We start from the raw sequence: 20,140 nt of genomic DNA on the forward strand, positions 1-20,140 counted from the left end.
TCTGCATATACATGTCTAGTGCAGGTTTTCTTACAAATTATACATAGCAAGATAGCAGCATACAAAACAAATTCAATAAAATGTACCGCATTTCCAAAATTATGTGCGAGAGTTTTATAACAATATTAAAGCGGAATATAACCCTGCATTTCAACTTTTCTCTAAAACATTATTTACAGCATATTATATGCAACCAGAATTTTTTTTTTACTAGACCAGCATTGGAAGGGTTACACAGTTTTAAAGTTCTGTGAAGAGAGCTGCTCCCGTCAGCCGAAGTTTAAATCGATACATTTCAGTAAACAAAATGTAGCAAGTGGTAAATGTTACACACTCTTTGGCTGTCCTCCAGCTCCTGCAGTCAGAGAGAGTGAGTCTCATTCCACAGTTGTTACATTTTGTTTTGCTGAAATGTATCTATGTAAGCTTTGGATGCGGCAGCAGTTCTCTCCAGGAACTTTAAAGCTGTGTGTTTAACCCTTCCAATGCTGGTCTAGTAAAAAAAAAATGCTGGTTGCATATAATATGCCGTAAATAATGTTTCAGAGCAAAGTTGAAATGCAGGGTTATATTCCACTTTAAGGCTCCCTGCACACTGCATGCGATTCCGATTTTTAATCGGTTTTTACATCTGATTCCATTTTTCAATCATTACCGCATGCTGCGTTTTTCCTCGGTTTTTCTGTTGATTGCATTCAAGGAAAATCGGAATTGAAAATCGGAAACGGAATCGCAAAACAGACTTGCAGTATGCAGGGAGCCTAAGGGATAAACTGAAAAGACAAAAATATGGCAATGTCGTGTTGTCATGCTTAACAAACTGACACTTTTAATGAGACAAAAAAAGGTCACCCAGAAAAAAAAAAAAGACAAAAGAGCCCAAGTGAATTCACTTGACTGACTTATATCAGTAATAACATCTTGTTGTCTTCCTGTCTTGCAGAAAAAGATGCCTTTTATTTGTGCTCCTTACTTCTTTGTGATCCCTCTGGTCACTCCTTCGTAAGGCTGAAGTCACTAGAACACAGCGAGGCAGCATGTGGCCATGTCACAGCTGTAGTGGCACTCGTGACACTCACAGGATATAGACTATGATGAAAGCTTTGAGTAACTCGGAGGAGAAAACTTGCGCTTCAAGTACTTCAGAATATAAAGGGGAAGACAACTTACAACAGTAATTGCTGATACTTTCCACAGGAAGGCTAAGGTGGTAATAAAAGCCAAATCTGTATTGCGGAAAAAACAAACAAACAAAAAAATTAATAATTTGGTGATGTGTTATAAAGAATAAATTAATTAATCTTCCCTTAAGCTACAATACACTAAAATATTACTGGTTGCTTTTGGTATTCATACACACAAGAAAGCACAGCCACAAGAATATATTTGACAAACTCTTGTTGGATATGTTCAGATACTCCAAACAAGGTAAAAATGGGGTCGAGGACATAAATTAGGCGCCGAGCGCCAAAATAGCACTAATGCTATAGTGCGCCAACCACGCAAAGTTAATTTGGGGTTCCAGCAATCACCGGACCCCAAATTACTTCTTCCTCCAAGGTGCTATGACTCGGAGGGGGGATAGTATTTAACCCCGCCAGGAATTTGAGCGGCAGCAGGGTGAGTAGTCATTCAGCTCTCCCTGTGCCCAGCTCATCGGCGGCATTACAATACATATGCTGAATGACATAGGCAGCCTCTGGACTATCCAGAGGCTTACCTCTACCTAGGTAAGTATCTAACTTTTTGTTTCCTGATCAATAAAGGTTTGTTGTAGAAATTCTTTGCATCATGCTACAGAAAAGTTGTAAATCTTTACCCAATTACCTGTTTCCCCAAAAATGCCTTTTTGCTTAATTCTGAATTTGTTATTATTATTCAGTTTTTGGTAACCTAAACTTTTCTTTGTCCCAATGTCTTGCATTTGAGTGCTTACCTTTTTAGTTATTCACTGGTCTGGAACTGATTACATTTCAATAAAAATTAGGTTTATGCATTCACTGAACAAGTTTAGTGTGCTGGGTTAAATGCATACATTGCAGCAATTTTTGCACTACTTCTGCAGAGTTTAGTAAACAATGGTCCTTATGCACGAAAGGCTTGTATATTTGCAGTGTGCAGGTAGCGCATGGCAATTTTACCAGTACTAACACCGGGGGGCTTGTTAAACTGTTAGCGTCACACACATGATGCCAGTAATGCGCAAGGTGCTAATAGTGTAATGGGCATTGCTCCTCTGTTGTTAGTAAAATTGCTGTGCACTGCCTGCAAACAGCAAGTTTGTTAGTCTTTCATCAGGCCCTCGGTCCTCTAAGAACAAGGGAGCAGGTGAAAAGAGGAGCTGAGATACTAGTAAAGGCAATCAGAAGGAAATAGCAGTAATGAATGAAGTAATGCATAAAGCAGAAGGAAAGATTTGCAAATTACTTCAAAATTCAAGCGTTGCTCCTGACAAGATTTAGGCTTTATGAAACATGGCTTCCTGTACAAAATGGGTCTAAAAAGCAAGGTGCCAATAATTCCAACATGCTTGGGCTCCAGGGGCTGATTTTAAGGCCTACTGGCAGCCCGACACCTGGGATATGTTCAGCTTTGAAAATATGCCAGTTCTGCCTTTGGGAGTGATATAACAGTGTATACAGGGTTCCATTATTATAATCAGAATTAGAATAATCAAGATTGAATCAAGATTGTCTGCTAACACCTAATGTCTCTATGCATTACCACATAGTGCAGGTAATATAGTAGTGCAGGTAGTACAGTGGACACATTGTAATTCCTCTCAAAACTGCCTATAGCAAATCATCCTTTAGTCCCCACCCTAAATGGGTTTAATTGCAGTCTACATTCTTTGTGGATAAAGAGGTTCCATAGCAAACATAATAAACACTGCACTACTAAAACATGGGGAAAGGGGAATGGGTATTTGTTTTTTGAATTTAGAGTATCTCAAACTTTTTCATAAAACTCTTGGAAACAGATAATATAATAAACATTGGGGTTGATTCATCAATGTATTTGGCGAGATACACTGATGACCATGAGTTAAATGCAATGAGTGCATGCTACGTGTGCAGGCAGCAGCATAGCGTGCACTCTTAAGGTGTGTGCGCTCCTTACAAAGTACACGTGCTAGTGCAGGACTACGACTGGGATACGTGAAAAGCACAACCGCTACTACGTCAATTAATGTAGTAGGGACCGCACTAGTCAAGTATCGCGGTTGTGGTCCTGCACTAGCACGCATACTTTGCAAGGAGCGCTCGCACCTTAAGCGCACACGCTATGCTGCTGCCAGCACACGTAGCATGCACTCATTACACTTAACCTCCCTGCTGTTATAAAAAATTGCTGCGCACGGCAGGGAGGGTGTTTTTTGGCATTTTTTTTTTTTTTTTAGCATGTAGCTAGCCTAGCGCTAGCTACATGCTTCCCCCCTCCCTGCGGCGTCCCCCCGAATGCGCCGATCGCCGCATATACCCATCCGGAAATCCCGTTCTGAACGGGATTTCCAGGAGGGCTTCCCCCGTCGCCATGGCGACGGGCGCGATGACGTCACCGACGTCATCGATGTCGTGACGTCAGAGGGAGTCCCGAACCACCCCTCGACGCTGCCTGGCACTGATTGGCCAGGCAGCGCACGGGTCTCGGCGAATCGGCGCGGAGCGGCGGCGATCGTAAGTTACACGCAGCTAGCAAAGTGCTAGCTGCGTGTAACAAAAAAAAAATTATGCAAATCGCCCCAGCAGGGCCTGAGGAATCCTCCGCGGCAGGTTACCCCGAGCTGAGCTCGGGATAACCGGCAGGGAGGTTAACTCACGGTCATCAATGTATCTTGTGCACAACAGTGCAAAATACATTGATGAATCAACCCCATTGTCTTCTATGTACCAGATGAAGGCCTTAAGAACATTTCCACACACCTACCTAAGAAAGCTCCCAGAGATACTCTACCAAGACCTGAGATAAGAGACAAACAACAAGAAGCATGAAGAAATTTCGGAGAAGGTTAAAAGCAAAGGATTATCAAAGAATGCAAGAATAAGATTAATAAAGCATGATACATAGAGAAATTAGTTGCTTGTAGGGGTTAACTCATAGCTATGAGATACATCAGTGAACTCAAGTTTTATGGTGCAGCAGATGAGTGCAGGCCAATCATCTTGGCAGGCAAAGATTGATCAGTAAGGTCAAAAGACTTGTTCTAATTGTTATCATTACTCCTGAGAAGTGTGGTGCTGGTACTGTCTGCTACTTGCACTTTACTCTTCTCTTCATTCTTCACTCACATAAACACAAAACTAAAGCTACATACACACTTCATATTTCTGTAACCTAAAACATCTGTTTCTAATTTGTTTGGGTTATAGTTAAGAGTGAGCAATATAGGGACACCATACTTGGCTGAGCAGCTTGGTCTTCTTTATAGAGTAGGGATAAGTGAGTTTAGCAAATTGCATTGAAGTCAATGGCGCCTACTTTAGCACTTAATAGAAGAGCCCTGCACATGTTATATTTACCAAATTTGCTGGGTATGTTAAGGAGAATAGTGGGAAGAGGAACATTTTGTTGCAGTTTTAAATGACAGATAAATGTATCCACCCATTCGTAGTGAAAATGTACATATATCCCCAGAATCAGCAGTGGATTACCTGCTGGGGTTTCCTGTTGGTCATTACATAATTATTGGGCACCAGAAGTGGGGATGAACCCCTTGCCATGGATTGGACAAGGGCTTTGGGGAAGAGGGGGAGGCTTTGCCGCCCCTCTCTTTCAGCGTCAGCCCATATCATGGATCATGCAGGCTGGTATAGCTCAGGGTGTGGAGCCCCACATGGTTTAGGGGACTATAAGATGCTCCTAATCATAACATACACCTAGTTTTAGAGGACAAAAATCAGGGAAAAAGAAAATGTACTAAACCTGATGTGTCCATGGTGCAGGGGCATTTTGTGGATGTTCTCGCCCCAAATACTATGTCCTCCTTGTCTTGTACCTCTTGTGCCCCCCCTCCCTTGCACTTCTTGTGTCCCACTGTGTCCTCCTCTTTCCCCCTTGTGTCCGCCTCCATGCCCCTTTGCGTCCTCCTTCATGCCCCTGTCCTCCATTGCTCCCCTGTGTCCTTCATTGTCCCCTATGTGTCCTCCACTGCCCCCCATGAAGCCTGCTCCATGGCTGTTTGTCTCCCCCCATGCAGAGTCATTAGCAGAGGGCACATGTCTCACCTGATCCAAGGGTGTATGCGGTGATCAGCGGCTTCTCCTCTCCCTCACTGTCCCCTTAAAGATCAGGTGAGACACATGCCCGCTGCCAATTACTCTGTACCGGAGGGGGAGCGGAGGAGGACAAAGGGGAGCAAAGGAGGACATAAAGTAACTACAGGGAATTGCTGACATTGCAGTGGGTCAGTGGTTCATATCGGAGGGTGTTCGTAAGTCGGGGACTCACTGCCTTTGGAATATAAGACACAGTGACTTTTTTCTCCCCATTTTATGGGGGAAAAAAGTGTGTCTTAGAGTTCAAAAAATACGGTATATGGAGTCTGCCTTTTTTATTTCCTTTTAAACAACACCAGTTGCTTGGCAGCCCTACTGATCTTTCTTGTCAGTAGTGTCTGTGTCTGTAGTGATTTTTGTCAGAAACATCTGATCTTCATTTTTCATCAGAAACTATGGTTAAAAGTATTTTTTAGGCAGAGGATCACCATTGCTGCCAGGCAACTGGTATTGTTAAAAAAAATACATCAGCCTCCATATCCCTCTCAATTCAGGTTCCCATTCAGTGAAACCAGTTCTTCCTTGGTTAGCGCTTACATTTAACCTCTTGAGGACTGCAGGGCTAAACCCCCTTAGTGACCAGGCCATTTTGAGTAAAATTGGCCACTGCAGCTTTAAAGGGGAACTGAAGAGAGAGGTATATGGAGGCTGTCATGTTTATTTCCTTTTAATCAATACCAGTTGCCTGGCAGCCCTGCTGGTCTATTTCTCTGCAGTAGTATCTGATTAAAACCAGAAACAAGCATGCAGCTAGTCTTGTCAGATCAGACTTATAAGTCTGAACCACTGAAACACCTGATCTGCTGCATGCTTGTTCAGGGGCTATGGCTAATAGTATTAGAGGCAGAGGATCAGCAGGGCTGCCAGGCAACTGGTATTGTCTAAAAGGAAATAAACATGACAGCCTCCATATACCTCTTTCTTCAGTTCCCCTTTAAGGCCAAGCTGCAGGGCCGCAAAACACAGCACACAAGTGATCACACCCCCCCTTTTTCTCCCCATCAACAGAGCTCTCTGTTGGTGGGGTCTGATCGCTCCCCCATGTTTATTTTATTTATTGTAAATATTATTGTTCGTGGTTTTTTTTAAAAAAACAACTGTTTCTTTAAACCCTCTGCCTCCCTTCCTCCTTCCCCACAGCCAGCCAATTATGGCGATCAGCTGTCATAGGCTTCTGTCTATGAGAGCCGATCGCTCTCTTGTCCCCCAGGGGGACAGCCGTGTCACACGGCTGTCCCCAGTGCAGCGCTGCTGCTGATCGCAGCGCTGCACAGTCTAAATAGACGGCGATCACGCCGTCTAACAGTCTCCCGAGCGGCAATAGCCGCTCGGAGACTGAAGGCCGGGGCGGAACTCCGCCCCCCAAGCAGGAGATGCGCGCGCAGCCTGCGTGCGATCTCCTGCAAAACAGAGCCCCAGGACTTTACGCCAATTGGTGTTAGGCGGTCCTGGGGCTGCCGCCGCGGCCACGCCCATCGGCGTGACACGGTCGGCAAAAGGTTAAAGGGATACTGTAGGGGAGTCTGAGGAAAATGAGTTGAACTTACCCAGGGCTTCTAATGGTCCCCCGCACACAACCTGTGCCCGCGCAGCCACTCAGAAATGCTTCGGCCCCGCCTCCAGTTCACTTCTGGAATTTCAGACTTTAAAGTCTGAATACCACTGCACCTGCGTTGCCGTGTCCTCGCTCCCGCTGATGTCACCAGGACCGTACGGCGCAGGCACAGACCATACTGGGCCTGCGCAGTGCTTTCCTGGTGACATCAGCGGAAACGAGGATCCGGCAACGCAGGCGCAGTGGTTTTCAGACTTTAAAGTCTGAAATTACAGAAGCGAACTGGAGGCGGGGCTGGAGCATTTCTGAGTGGCTGCGCGGGCACAGGATGTCTGCGGGGGACCATTAGAAGCCTCGGGTAACTTCAACTCATTTTCCCCCGACCCCCCTACAGTATCCCTTTAAATTATAGATTCATCGAAGATTAAACTAGCTTTCTATCTGTAAGTATGTGTGTAAAATATAAAACATATTTGATAAAAAAAGTGGACTGATTCCAGTGTCAGACAGATATCTCACTAATAAACTTACCAAAGTACTCATTGAGGAATGCAAGTGAAGCCACATAGCAGCCAAGACTGAAAAATTCAGCTACCACCATTAACCAGTGCCACGTCCTTATGGTTAGTGCAACCATCAGCAATTCTGTTAGGATCAAAGCAGTAAAAGAGATGGCCACCACATGTACAAACTCTGATTCGAAGAGTATCAGTGCCCCGTACATCAGTATACCACCTGCAACAAAAACACATAGTCACATAAATACATGGAAAAAATACATGCCCATCAAATTCAGACTCTCACAAACTCCAACTGTTCTGATAAAAGGAAAACAACACTTGTATGACTTTTTTTTAAAAGCACAACCTTACACAAGAACAATGGCTTAAAGTGACCCTGAATACAACTAAAAACATTCCATACTGAACTTACCTTGGGGTTCCTACAGCCCCCTGTAGTCCATGAGGTCCCTTTGATGGCTCTGTAAGCTGTACGATCCAGCTGGGAGCCTCACACAACTGCGCATGTGTGGCCACTTTAACATATAAGGGTGACTTTAACATATAAGCAGTATGCGTCCTCGTTTGTGCTCCTGCCGCCAGGAGCGTCCTGTGCCAAGGCCGCCCAGACGCAGTGGCCATTGCCCCGCAAGTCGGCGGTAGCGAAACGTAGTCATGACAGGGGACCAGAGGATCATTCCGTGACGGCTTGGGCACAGGGCAGCTGCCCCCTGCAGCTGCCCTGCCCAAGCCGTCACGGAACGATCCTCTGGTCCCCTGTCATGACTACGTTTCGTTACCGCCGACTTGCAGGGCAATGGCCACTGCGCCTGGGCGGCCTTGGCACAGAAGCCCCAGGTAAGTGAAACTCTTTATTTTAATGTTTGTTCAGGTTTCTTTTAAGTTATTATGACACTCTGTAGTATAATCAGAAAAGTCAAGATCTTTGCATAATAGCGTAACCTGGAACTGGGGAATCCCCAAACCCACAAAAATGGTTTCAGAATTAGAAATGCTATTTGTGGGCACTGCAAGCATATGCACTTGAAAACTAATTTTTGTTTTTTCACAGGTTCACTTTAAGCAATAGTGAGAGAGGACTGTAGAGCAACAACAATTTTTCGTTGGACAGAGTAACTGTCTTTCACTAAGTGCTTTTGAAGATAAATATATCCCTGAGAATCCCCTAACAAGAGATGAACTAGTCCAAAACCTGTTGCTTCTGTTATATTTCTACTACCTGCTGTAAGTGACAGCAACATAGGAGAAAAGTAATTTATGGCTCGTTTTACTCTGGAAAAAATGTACTTCTTTTTATATGTTTGCACATATTTTAACCACTTCACCACTGAGGGGTTTTACCCCTTGAACACCAAAGGAATTTTCACCTTTTAGCGCTCCTTCCATTCATTTGTCTATAACTTTATTATTACTTATCGCAATAAAATTAACTATATCTTGTTTTTTTTCGCCACCAATTAGGCTTTCTTTAGGTGGGACATTATGCCAAGAATTATTTTATTCTAAATGTGTTTAATAAGAAAATAGGAAAAAATGTGGGAAAAAATTATTATTATTTTTCAGTTTTCGGCCATTATAGTTTTTAAATAATGCATGCTACTGTAATTAAAACCCATGAAATGTATTTGCCCATTTGTCCCGGTTATAAAACCGTTTAAATGATGTCCCTATCACAATGTTTGGCGCCAATATTTTATTTGGAAATAAAGGTGCATTTTTTTCAGTTTTGCATCCATCCCTGATTACAAGCCTGTAGTTTATAAAGTAACAGTGTTATACCCTCTTGACATAAATATTTAAAAAGTTCAGTCCCTAAGGTAACTATTTATGTTTTTTTTTATTGTATTTTTTTTTTTAATTACAAAAAAAAAATAATTGGGGAGTGTGGGAGGTAATGAGTTAATTTATTGTGGAAAACGAATGTATTTGTATATGTAAAATGCTTTAGGGTGTAGTTTTACTATTTGGCCACAAGATGGCCACAGTGAGTTTTATTTGTCATGCGACCTGTAAGTGTCCGGAAGGACGCTTACAGGAAGCAGTATGAGGCTGGGAAAATCACAATGATCGCACTGTTTCTCATAAAGCAGCAGATCATTGTGGGGGCTTAGATCAACGAACGGGAATGGATTTTCCCGCTCATTGATCTCCGGGCGAGCGGGCGGCGGCGTGCACGCGCATGGGCGTCGGGAGCGCGGACAGCGGCGGTAGCGTGGGAGGTACGGATTTCTCCGTCCCTTGGTTTTTTAAGGGTGGAAAAAGGCACGGAGAAATCCGTACCGCGGGGGGTAAAGTGGTTAAATGTTACAGTTTTTTGCCATAGTGCCCCTTTAATAAGGGACTACTGGAAAACAATAGTTTTAATTAATGAATCCAGTTCAGCTTAAAATGTGTAATAGTTTTGGCCAGTTTCGAATAAGACAATGGCTCAGAAAAAGGGATTGGGTTATTACTGAATAAAGTACTTTTCAAACCTGGCCCTAATTTCAGCATAATGGAACATGCAATGCGAGAAGCAAAAGTTAATATTTTTACGGGATTAAAGCTTTAATTAAAAGCAGCACTGATTTTAAGTGACACGCATCAATACAAATACCAATCGCGCATCAAGCACTGCAGATTGGCAGGGCGCACTGCCGGGCTATCGATTTACCTGATAAAAAGAAAGCAATGTATGACTGTTGATAAAATTTTAAGCTGGCGGAAGCAAACCTGGAAGGAAAACAATAATGGCAGACAAAAATCCTTCTCATCTCGTTAAAACACATCTCTCTTACCTTGGTATATGCTGATTAAAACCCAGATGAGGAAGGTTTTAAAAGACAAAGATCTTCCCTGTGAAGAAAGAAGCAGAATATTAAAGAAACAGCACTGAGCAAATACAAAAGCATGAATTACACAAGAAAGTGTGCAAACTGAACCTGGGACTTGATGGTCCATACTGCAAAATTGTGCATAAAAATAACAACAAAACATGAAATTAGAAGCTGGGACTACTAACAACCTTAATAATAAAATACATATTAATTTTTATCAACAAGTCTATTTTTATAGAAGAGAGGAGTGGAGTGAGGACCAGCTCTGCCTCTGGAAGAAGATGAAATGTCATGCTCTGGACAGAGGGTGCCCATTAACATGGGGGAAGGAAGGGGGGGGGGGGGGCAAGACTACCCAATACTCCTATGGGGATATGGTGGGGGGTAACAAGTGCTACCAAATAGAACTATGTCGGTGGGGAGATGCGTACAGAGGCATAATACTGGGGGGGGGGGGGACTTCCACCATCTTTTTTTTTAAGATGGTGGAAGTCCACTTTGAAATTAAAGTGGTCTTTGAAATTAAAGTGGTCTAACACCCAGCATTTCAACTTTGCTTTAAAAGATTGCTTACAGCTTAGAAACTATCATGCCAGATTTATTTTAAGCAGAAATTCACTGAATGGGTTAAACATGACATTTTAGTTTTGCATTTAGCTAGAAATCCGCCTCCGTGCTGAGGTTTAGATACAAATGTATCTTTGTTTGGAATGCAAATAGACCTCTGAAAAGCCTGTCTGGGAAGCCCTCTGTGCTCTCTCAGAGAGGCGTTTGTTTATTTACATTGTAAATAGATACATTTGTATCTAAACCTCAGCATGGATTCGGATTTCTAGCTAAATGCAACACTAAAATGTCATGTTTAACCCATTCAGTGAATTTCTGCTAAAAAAAATATCTGGCATAATATTTGCTAAGCTGTAAGCAATCTTTTAAAGCAAAGTTGAAATGCTGGGTGTTAGACCACTTTAATGCTAGGACAGAAGTTAGCGTTAAGGGTCGGGGTAGACTGGGTGGGTGGCAAGTTTTTGGATATGTGGATTGAGTCCTTTATCTTTGAACCCTGAACCAAAATGACTTTGACCAGAGAAAATGACATAGTGAAGCCTGTACACAAAACTCAAATTTATTTTGGATGAAGGTGTTGATTCGGAATCAAGTAAACACATTAACCAAGATAGGAACAGTCTCCACTGCCATGTAATAATAAAGCTAGTCTCATCACAATTACATGACTATAAATATGCTCTTCTACTATGTTTTGTAAACGTCTATGAATTACCTTTGTGAGGTCTTTATACAGCTCTGGGTAGAGCATGGCAGTTTCTGGCTTCACATCTTGGTCCAGCACCAAAGAGAAGACAGGAAACATGGTGTATATTGTTGCATACCTTTGAAATAAATAATCACAATGATAAAGTATTAATATACTGTAACATGTAAATGCTGTATAAATGAAAGTGGATCAGTAGGCAATACCACATAAGGTTCCCCGATGAGAACTAGGAATTCAAGCATGGCACAAATGTCACTGTGCCCCCACATGAAAGGGGAGCCCTGCTGAGGAGGCAGTAAGAAGAACCATGTGGGGTAGGTTGCAATTTATGAATTACTGCATTTCTCCAACATTCTTGATGAGATACAATTACTACACAAACATGTACAGGCAAATGATTATTTGGTGACTCTTCCATCAGTACTTCATGTGCCCGTAACTTGGCTGCTTCATCATTACTGTCAATGAGAAAACCACCATGTACCTGGTGTGGATACACAGCTGAATAGCAGCCAGTCAACCCCCTCCCGTGTCAATTACTTTCATTTGCCTGAAAATATCTGTTGTTGTTTTTTTAGAGGACATTATTTTTTTGCTCCCTCGCCATGTTAACTATTAGTGCATGAATAATATGGGAAAAACTAATTATAACATTTTCCTTTAGACGTAATTAAAAGGCAACCAACTGATCTTGGCCCTGATGTAATCAAACAAAAATAGTTTTGTTACCAAGTTGTCACCAACTAAATGCTAGTTTTTACTTACCCTACCATTAGGAATCCCTGGTACAAAGGAACAGATGCGAAATAGAATACTGAGGAAAACACAGCCTTAAAAGGAAGCAAGGAATAAAAAATGAATACATTTAGCGTTTTCAGTATTAGGTCACTGATCTTTAAGCAAACAATATTTTAAGGAATACACAATATTCTACAAGTAAGTTATTTATATTGTCTAAACACCCTGAAGAAATGAAAATATAAAAAGGCCTTTATACTGAGAACATTTTTATTTATCTTGTACATTAAGGTTTGTTTGTTGTAAAACTGACAGTACAAAGTAAAGAAATGGCAACACCAAACAAAAGATATTACATTAAAAGTAAACATAACATTGGTTAAGGGGATTTGGGAAACAGAATTTGATTGAAAGTAAACACAACCGACTTATAAAAAATAAAATATGGGAGAATGTGGGAATAAACAGTATAACTATGCCCATGGCTTAAAAAAACCTAGACTTGAATAATAAATGATGAAATATGACTGGCTGCCTACCAGCAACCCATTCAAGTTGCTTTTTCTTTCATTTTCATTATTGAGCCCCAGTGCTGGCTGGCTCCATAATGTTTTAAAAGTTGAAAATCTGACTTGACATGATTGTGAATGCGTGTTTCTCAACGCCTAAATTCTGAGCAGCTCATAAATGTTTGCTAACACATATTTATTATGCAGCCTTAAAATAAGCAGACGGTATGTATAGCCCCCTTTATAGTCAGATATGTTTAGGTATCTACTCACGCACTACAACTTCAACTATATGTGCTTCATTTACAATAGCGGGCACTAAAATACATTCACAGATTTTAATATCTGCATAATTCGTTTAATAATATTTTTGTATCTTTCTTAATTGTCTTTTATGCTCCTTTTTGAAATTTTTAAAATGTTTTGAATCATTATGTAAATCTCCCCCTACAGCTGTACTTTGTCCCTCTGCTAATAGGTCAACGAGAGACAGACAGATGCACATGGGGCAGGTGGCCACGAATGATACAATTTGCTGAACCATCGATTAGGAACTATGCTTTGTATGAACAATCGTAAATTATTCTTTGGGACCAATCGTTAAAATTTTCCAAACTAATCAGATGAGATTAATGAGATCGATACAAATTTTGGTTCGATCCAGTCAATCTGATTGGATTGGTTAGGATATTTATGTCCATTAGTGGTCCCAAACAATCATTTACAATCTTTCATACAAAGAATCGTTTGTAATCGAGCATTTGGGAAATTGTATAATTTATGGCCACCTTTAGGTTCGTCTATGCTGGAAAACAAAAGAGAATAAGGAATATATGATTCACTCTCCTTCATTTTATCACTTATCACTACTGTGTAAAATGTTTTCATATTTTCAGCCTTCACGTATAATGCACTGCTGACCTATTCAGTTGTTTATCTGTAGCCTGTTGCCTTGTAACTGTCTGCATTTTGTACATAGCCATAAGATGCTGGTGCTATATAAACCCAAAATAATAATTGTACAAACTTTGACATGCACTTCTTAAATATTGTTTTTCTATGCTCTTGTAGAAGATTGCAACATGCGTCTCGGTCATAATGGAGTTGTTGAAAGGTTAATGAATATGCAGTGGTGCTTTTGCAGTCACATACTCACAAGTGCAGTAGATTCATGCTCTCCTGGATTTATTTACAGGCCCATAACTACAACAGCATGACCCTAATGTACTAACTCTTTAGGAGCCATTGCTATGACATGGCTCAGCTGGTGGCTAACTTTCACACCTAACAGTGGATACTTATTTTTTTTTTTTAAGCAGACCTAAAGTCTGTGCATGCCTCAGCCTCTTTCAAAATAAAATGTGTCCCTTCAACAAGTTTGCGTGCGTAATGTACTCTGAAGTTACCCCGTTTTTGCCTATGCCCACTCCCACCTGAAGCCACGCCCCCATGCACAAACCCCCATCAGAAATTTCGGATAGCCTGCAGAGCTTCCTCTGACTTAAACTTTCTATATAATCTTGTGTGCTGTGTTTTAGCATTATGCTAACACAGCTCATACAGCTCACCTGGACTGCCTTCTGCAGTCCTTGTATGTTATTGCTGCCATGTGACAGATGCTGGTTTATGGCTCCAGATAACAAAATTCTTCTGCGCTAGTCTCTCTGTACAAAAGGTCTTTAGGTCTGCATTAAAAAACTCAGGTCACATCAGAAAAATCAGTTATACTCCTTGGTAGATCTTTACTACATGATCTTTAGTCAATCAAAACACTTTTTTTTTTACTAGAAACAACCCTTATTTGCTCTCTACAGACAGAACAAATCTTGGGAAGCTGTTACGAGCTCACACCTAATCCTTACAGAGCACAAAACATTGCAGGATGGCATTAACTGCACAGGTGGAAGTTATGGCTCTTATTCAGATCGTTGGGATGTCTATCTGTTCATTGATCTTCATTGCTCTCTAGTAACCATATTAGGAGAAGTATCTCCATGTTTAATAAGAAACATCCAGATTGCAGCCAAACATATATCATTATGGCAGGACAAATGAGAATCTGTTATGTTTATGAGTAGAGATGGCCCGAACCTCTGATTTTCGGTTCGCAAACCTTCGCCAAACGATCGATTCGCGCGAACTTTCGCGAATCGCAATAGACTTCAATGGGGAGGCGAACTTTGAAAACTAGAAACACTTATGCTGGCCACAAAAGTGATGGAAAAGATGTTTCAAGGGGTCTAACATCTGAGTTTTTGCATGGATGAGTGGGATAGACGCCAAAAGTCCCGGGGAAATCTGGATTTGACGCAAAGCAGCTTTTTAGGGGCAGAAATCACATTGAATGCTAAATTGCAGGCCTAAAGTGCTTTAAAACATCTTGCATGTGTACACATCAATCAGGGAGTGTAATTAGAGTACTGCTTCACACTGACACACCAAACTCACTGTGTAACGCACTGCAAACAGCTGTTTGTGTTGTGACGGCCGTGCTGGACTGGTGCGCACCATGGCGAGATTGCTCTTCCTCAGTGATATCAGGTAATGTCTGACTGCCTTATCAACTTTCGATGGTTCTTTCTCTACCATTGTTAAAGTGAACATCTATTTTTTTAAATACTTGTTCTGCTTGATGTTCAGTACCTACAACGAGAATCTGTAATGGAGGGCAAGTCTGCCATTGTGAGTGACCATGGGTAATGGCCGGGGAATCAGGGTTTGATTCCAGTCCGGAGTGGGAGCCTGAGAAGTGGCTACCACCACTGCACATCCAAGTAAGGACCCATTTGCTGTATAAGTAATGTACCTGCCCTGACCGTGCTTTGCAGACCAGGCATCTGTGGTCAGATGAACCCTTGACCCAGCGCTGTGTGCCAGAGATGACACCACTTGAATTTAACGAGAATGTGTTATGGAGGGCAAGTCTGCCATTCATTCAACCGTATGAAACTTTAGATGGTACTTTCTCAGTAGCATGGTAACCACGGGTAATGGCCGGGGAATCCTGGTTCGGTTTCGGTCCGGAGTGGGAGCCTCAGAAACGGCTACCACCACCACACATCAAAGGAAGGCAGCAGGCACGCTGTGGGCAAAGGAGCAGGAGTGGCTACCACACATCCAAGGAAGGCAGCAGGCATGGCATGCATGTCCTGAGGTAGTGACCAAAAATAACAAAACAGGAGGACTTTCGAGGCCTTGCTGTATATGTGAGATGAATCAACTTTAAATCCTTTAACGAGAATCTGTTATGGAGGGCAAGTCTGCCATCCATTCAAGTGAAAGGTATGCACTGACTGCCAGGTATAATACAATGTGCAGTCAAAGATGCAGCGAAAGGTATGCAGTGACTGCAAACAGCTGTTTGTGTAGTGACGCCCGTGCTGGACTGGTGCGCACCATGACGAGAGTGCTGGTGATGGCGGCTTTCCAGCCCATATAGTCGGGCTGAGGTAGCTGAATGACAGAACAGTGACTGTCCAGCTGATCAAATTTGGTCTGTCCACAATGAAGCAATGACCTTATCATCTTTGGTGTGCCACCCCCGAGACACTCATATAGCAGGCGGTCATTGCTTCATTGTGATACGCAAGCCCCTTCACCGCGGCAAGGTAATGATAACGAAGGGGAATTGGCACATGTACATGCCTTTTGTTTTGTTGATGCAGCTGCAGTGCAGCCAGAAAAATTAGGCAGGCATGTACACGCACCAGAAAAATTATTATAGCGGCCTTAAAAATTCAGGAATCCGCCTGGAGTCCTGAACCCTGTTGGTGGTGTTGGACAAGGCAGTCAAGCGGCCTGTGGGCAGAGGTGCTGTGTGGGGAGCGACTTAGTCTTGGGGCAGGCAGCCAGTCACACAGCGTGCAGGCAGAGATGCTGTGTGTGGGGACTGACTTAGTCTTCGGGCAGGCAGTAGCCCTCCGGGATCCATGCCTCATTCATTTTGATAAAGGTGAGGTACTGAACACTTTTGTGACTTAGGCGACTTCTCTTCTCAGTGACAATGCCTCCAGCTGCGCTGAAGGACATTCTGACAGGACGCTTGAGGCAGGGCAAGACAGAAGTTGGATGGCAAACTGGGACAGCTCTGGCCACAGGTCAAGCCTGCACACCCAGTAGTCCAAGGGTTAATTGCTGCTCACAGTATCTACATCCACACGTAAGGCCAGGTAGTCAGCTACCTGCCGGTCCAGGCGTTGGTGGAGGGTGGATCCGGAAGGGCTAAGGCGAGGCGTTGGACTAAAGAATGTCCGCATGTCCAACATCTCCATGAGATCGCTGGAGCGTCCTGTCCTTGCCTGCGTGGACATGGGAGAAGGTTTATTGGCAGTGGTACCTTTATTGCGTTGTGCTGTGACATCACCCTGATACACATTGTAAAGCAGAGTTGCCAGCTTGTTCTGCAAGTGCTGCATCCTTTCTGCCTTCTGGTGATTTGGAAACATCTCCTCCACTTTGTGCCTACACCAAGGGTCTAGTAGCGTGGCTATTAAGTACAGCTCATTCCCCTTGAGTTTTTTTATACGGGGCTCCCTCAACAGGCTGGACAGCATGAAATACGCCATCTGCACAAAGTTGGATCCAGACGTACTATCCATCTCCTCTTGCTCTTCCTCAGTGACATCAGGTAAGTCCTCCTGCTCCCCCCAGCCACAAACAATAGCACGGGAACGTCGAGCAGCACAAGCCCTGTGACGCCTGCTGCGGTTGTTCTTCTGCCACTGCCTCCTCCTCCTCCACCAAAGAAACACCTTCCTCATCATCCGAGTCTGACTCCTCTTCCACCTCCTACCCCCTCTGTGCTGCCACAGTTGTTGAGGAAACATCTGGTTCTGATGAAAATTGCTCCCACAACTGTTCCTCCCGTAACTGTTCCTGTTCACGCTCCTCCACCACTCTACGCATGGCACGCTCCAGGAAGTAAGCGTACGGGATCAAGTCGCTGATGGTGCCTTCACTGCAACTCACCAGGTTGGTCACCTCCTCAAACGGCCGCATGAGCCTGCATGCATTTCGCATCAGTGTCCAGTTGTTGGGCCAGAACATCACCATCTCCCCAGATTGTGTCATTTTACTTTAATTGTACAGGTACTGGGTGACGGATTTCTCCTGTTCTAGCAGGCGAGAAAACATGACCAGGGTCGAATTCCAGCGAGTTGGGCTATCACATATCAAGCGTCTCACCGGCAAGTTGTTTCTCTGCTGAATGTCCGTAAATCGTACCATGGCTGTGTAAGACCACCTGAAATGCCCACACAACTTCCTGGCGTGCTTCAGGACGTCCTCTAAGCCTGGGTACTTTGACACAAATCTTTTAATGACAAGATTCAGCACATGTGCCATGCAGGGTACATGTGACAGCTTTCCCAAATTCAAAGCAGAAAGGAGATTGCTGCCGTTGTCACACACCATGTTGCCGATCTCCAGCTGGTGCGGGGTCAGCCACTGATCCACCTGTTTGTTAAGAGCAGCGAGAAGTGCTGCTCCAGTGTGACTCTCCGATTTGAGGCAAGACATGTCTAAGATGGCATGACACCGTCATACCTGGCATGCAGCATAGGCCCTGGCGAGATGGGGCTGTGTAGGTGGAGAGGAGATCCCAGCACCAGTAGAGTTGAACTGCCACTCAGCCAAGGAGGAGGGGGAGGACGATAGCGAAGAGGATGTAGCAGGAGGAGTAGGAGGAGAAGGAGAGGAGGTGGCAGGAGGCCTGCCTGCAAGCCGTGGAGGTGTCACAAGTTGGTCCGCTGCACAGCCACGTACTCCCTGCTAGTCAGCGGATACCAGGTTGACCCAATGGGCTGTGTAAGTAATGTACCTGCCCTGACCGTGCTTGCCAGACCAGGCATCCGTGGTCAGGTGGACCCTTGACCCAACGCTGTGTGCCAGAGATGACACCACTTGCCTCTCAACTTCACGGTACCGTTTGGGTATCGCCTTTTTAGAAAAATAATTGCGGCCTGGTATCTTCCACTGCGGTGTCCCAATGGCCACAAATTTACGGAAGGCCTCAGAGTCCACCAGCTGGTATGGTAACAGCTGGCGAGCAAACAGTTCCGCCAAGCCAGCTGTCAGAAGACGAGCAAGGGGGTGACTGGCAGAAATTGGCTTCTTCCGCTCAAAGATTTCCTTCACAGACACCTGGCTGCTGTGGGCAGAGGAGCAGGAACCGCTCAAGGGCAGAGGTGGAGTGGAGGAGGGTGGCTGTGAAGGTGCAAGGGAGAAAGCGGCTGAAGATGCTGCACCTGAAGGAGGAAGAGAAGGAGGGTGGCTTTGCTTTTGTGTGCTGCTTTTGCTCAGGTGCTCTTCCCATTGCAGTTTGTGCCTTTTCTGCAGGTGCCGTCGTAAGGCAGTTGTCCCTACGTGGGTGTTGGCCTTTCCAAGGCTCAATTTTTGGAGGCAGAGAGAACAGATGGCATTGCTCTGATCTACGGACGACACACAAAAATAATTTCCAAACCGCTGAGCCCCCCTGGGGTGATGGCACTATGGTGGCATCAGCAGCTGACGTTGGCTGGCGCTGGACACTGCCACCAGCTGTTTCAGATGACGAGCTCCCCCTACTTCTTTCAGCAACTCGTCTCCTTCTACTCCTCTCTGACTCTCCCTCTGAACTGTTCCCTTGGTTATCGTGTCTCTTAGGACCCCACATGGCATCCATGGCAGGATCATCATCCTAATCATCCTCCAAAGCTTTGCTTGTATCAGACACCTCCAAAACTGCATCAACAGCAGGTACTTCATCATCGTCCTCCTCACCCCTTAGGTCCATAGTGTCGCCTAACTCAGACATATGTGCACCTGTCACACACAGACAGGTAACGGACAGGCAGTGACACTGCGTGCGCTCACATGGGTAAGTGGGTGCACAGAGAACAACAGGTAGGTATATGCAGTGGGTATTACAATGTGCACCTGTCACACACAGACATGTACCGGACAGGCACAGTTACACTGCGTGCGCTCACATAAGTAGGTGGGTGCACTGAAGTGAACAACAGGTAGGTATATGCAGTGATGGGTATTACAATGTGCACCTGTCGTACACAGACAGGTACCGGACAGGCACAGTGACACTGCGTGTGCTCAACTCAAGTAGGTGGGTGGGTGCACAGTGAACAACAGGTAGGTATATGCAGAGGGTATAACAATGTGCACCTGTCACACACAGACAGGTACCGGACAGGCACAGTGACACTGCGTGCGCTCAGCTCACGTAGGTAGGTGGGTGCACTGTGAACAACAGGTAGGTAGGTATATGCAGTGATTGGTATTACAATGTGCACCTGTCACACACACAGGTAGTAGTCACTGAATGTGCTAGGCCTGGCAGTGGCACACACAGTAGGAATTACCAAGGCTGTTTATGCAACACAAGTGTCAGTGGGACACACACACACAAAAAAAAATAAAAGATCACAAGAACAAGATTAGCTCTCAAATGAGCTG

At 44.1% G+C, this 20,140-nt stretch overlaps 1 protein-coding gene across 3 annotated transcripts in view; it reads right to left on the bottom strand.

The window, feature by feature from the left end:
- Nucleotides 1-536: 536 nt before the first annotated feature.
- Nucleotides 537-20,140, bottom strand: part of ATP9B (ATPase phospholipid transporting 9B (putative)) — a 409,962-nt gene continuing 390,358 nt past the window's right edge. For 2 of the 3 annotated variants that reach the window (XM_068237042.1, XM_068237044.1), the window contains exons 25-30: nucleotides 12,210-12,274; nucleotides 11,451-11,559; nucleotides 10,130-10,187; nucleotides 7,363-7,566; nucleotides 3,928-3,960; nucleotides 537-1,226 (exon numbers count right to left, since the gene is read on the bottom strand). In XM_068237042.1, the coding sequence (XP_068093143.1) occupies nucleotides 1,090-1,226; nucleotides 3,928-3,960; nucleotides 7,363-7,566; nucleotides 10,130-10,187; nucleotides 11,451-11,559; nucleotides 12,210-12,274 (606 nt within the window). In that variant the 3' untranslated portion in view covers nucleotides 537-1,089. The remainder of the gene's footprint in view (nucleotides 1,227-3,927; nucleotides 3,961-7,362; nucleotides 7,567-10,129; nucleotides 10,188-11,450; nucleotides 11,560-12,209; nucleotides 12,275-20,140) is intronic. The other variant, XM_068237043.1, reaches the window with a different exon arrangement.

The sequence above is a fragment of the Hyperolius riggenbachi genome, chromosome 5 (assembly GCF_040937935.1).
Source record: "Hyperolius riggenbachi isolate aHypRig1 chromosome 5, aHypRig1.pri, whole genome shotgun sequence".
NCBI lineage: Eukaryota > Metazoa > Chordata > Amphibia > Anura > Hyperoliidae > Hyperolius > Hyperolius riggenbachi.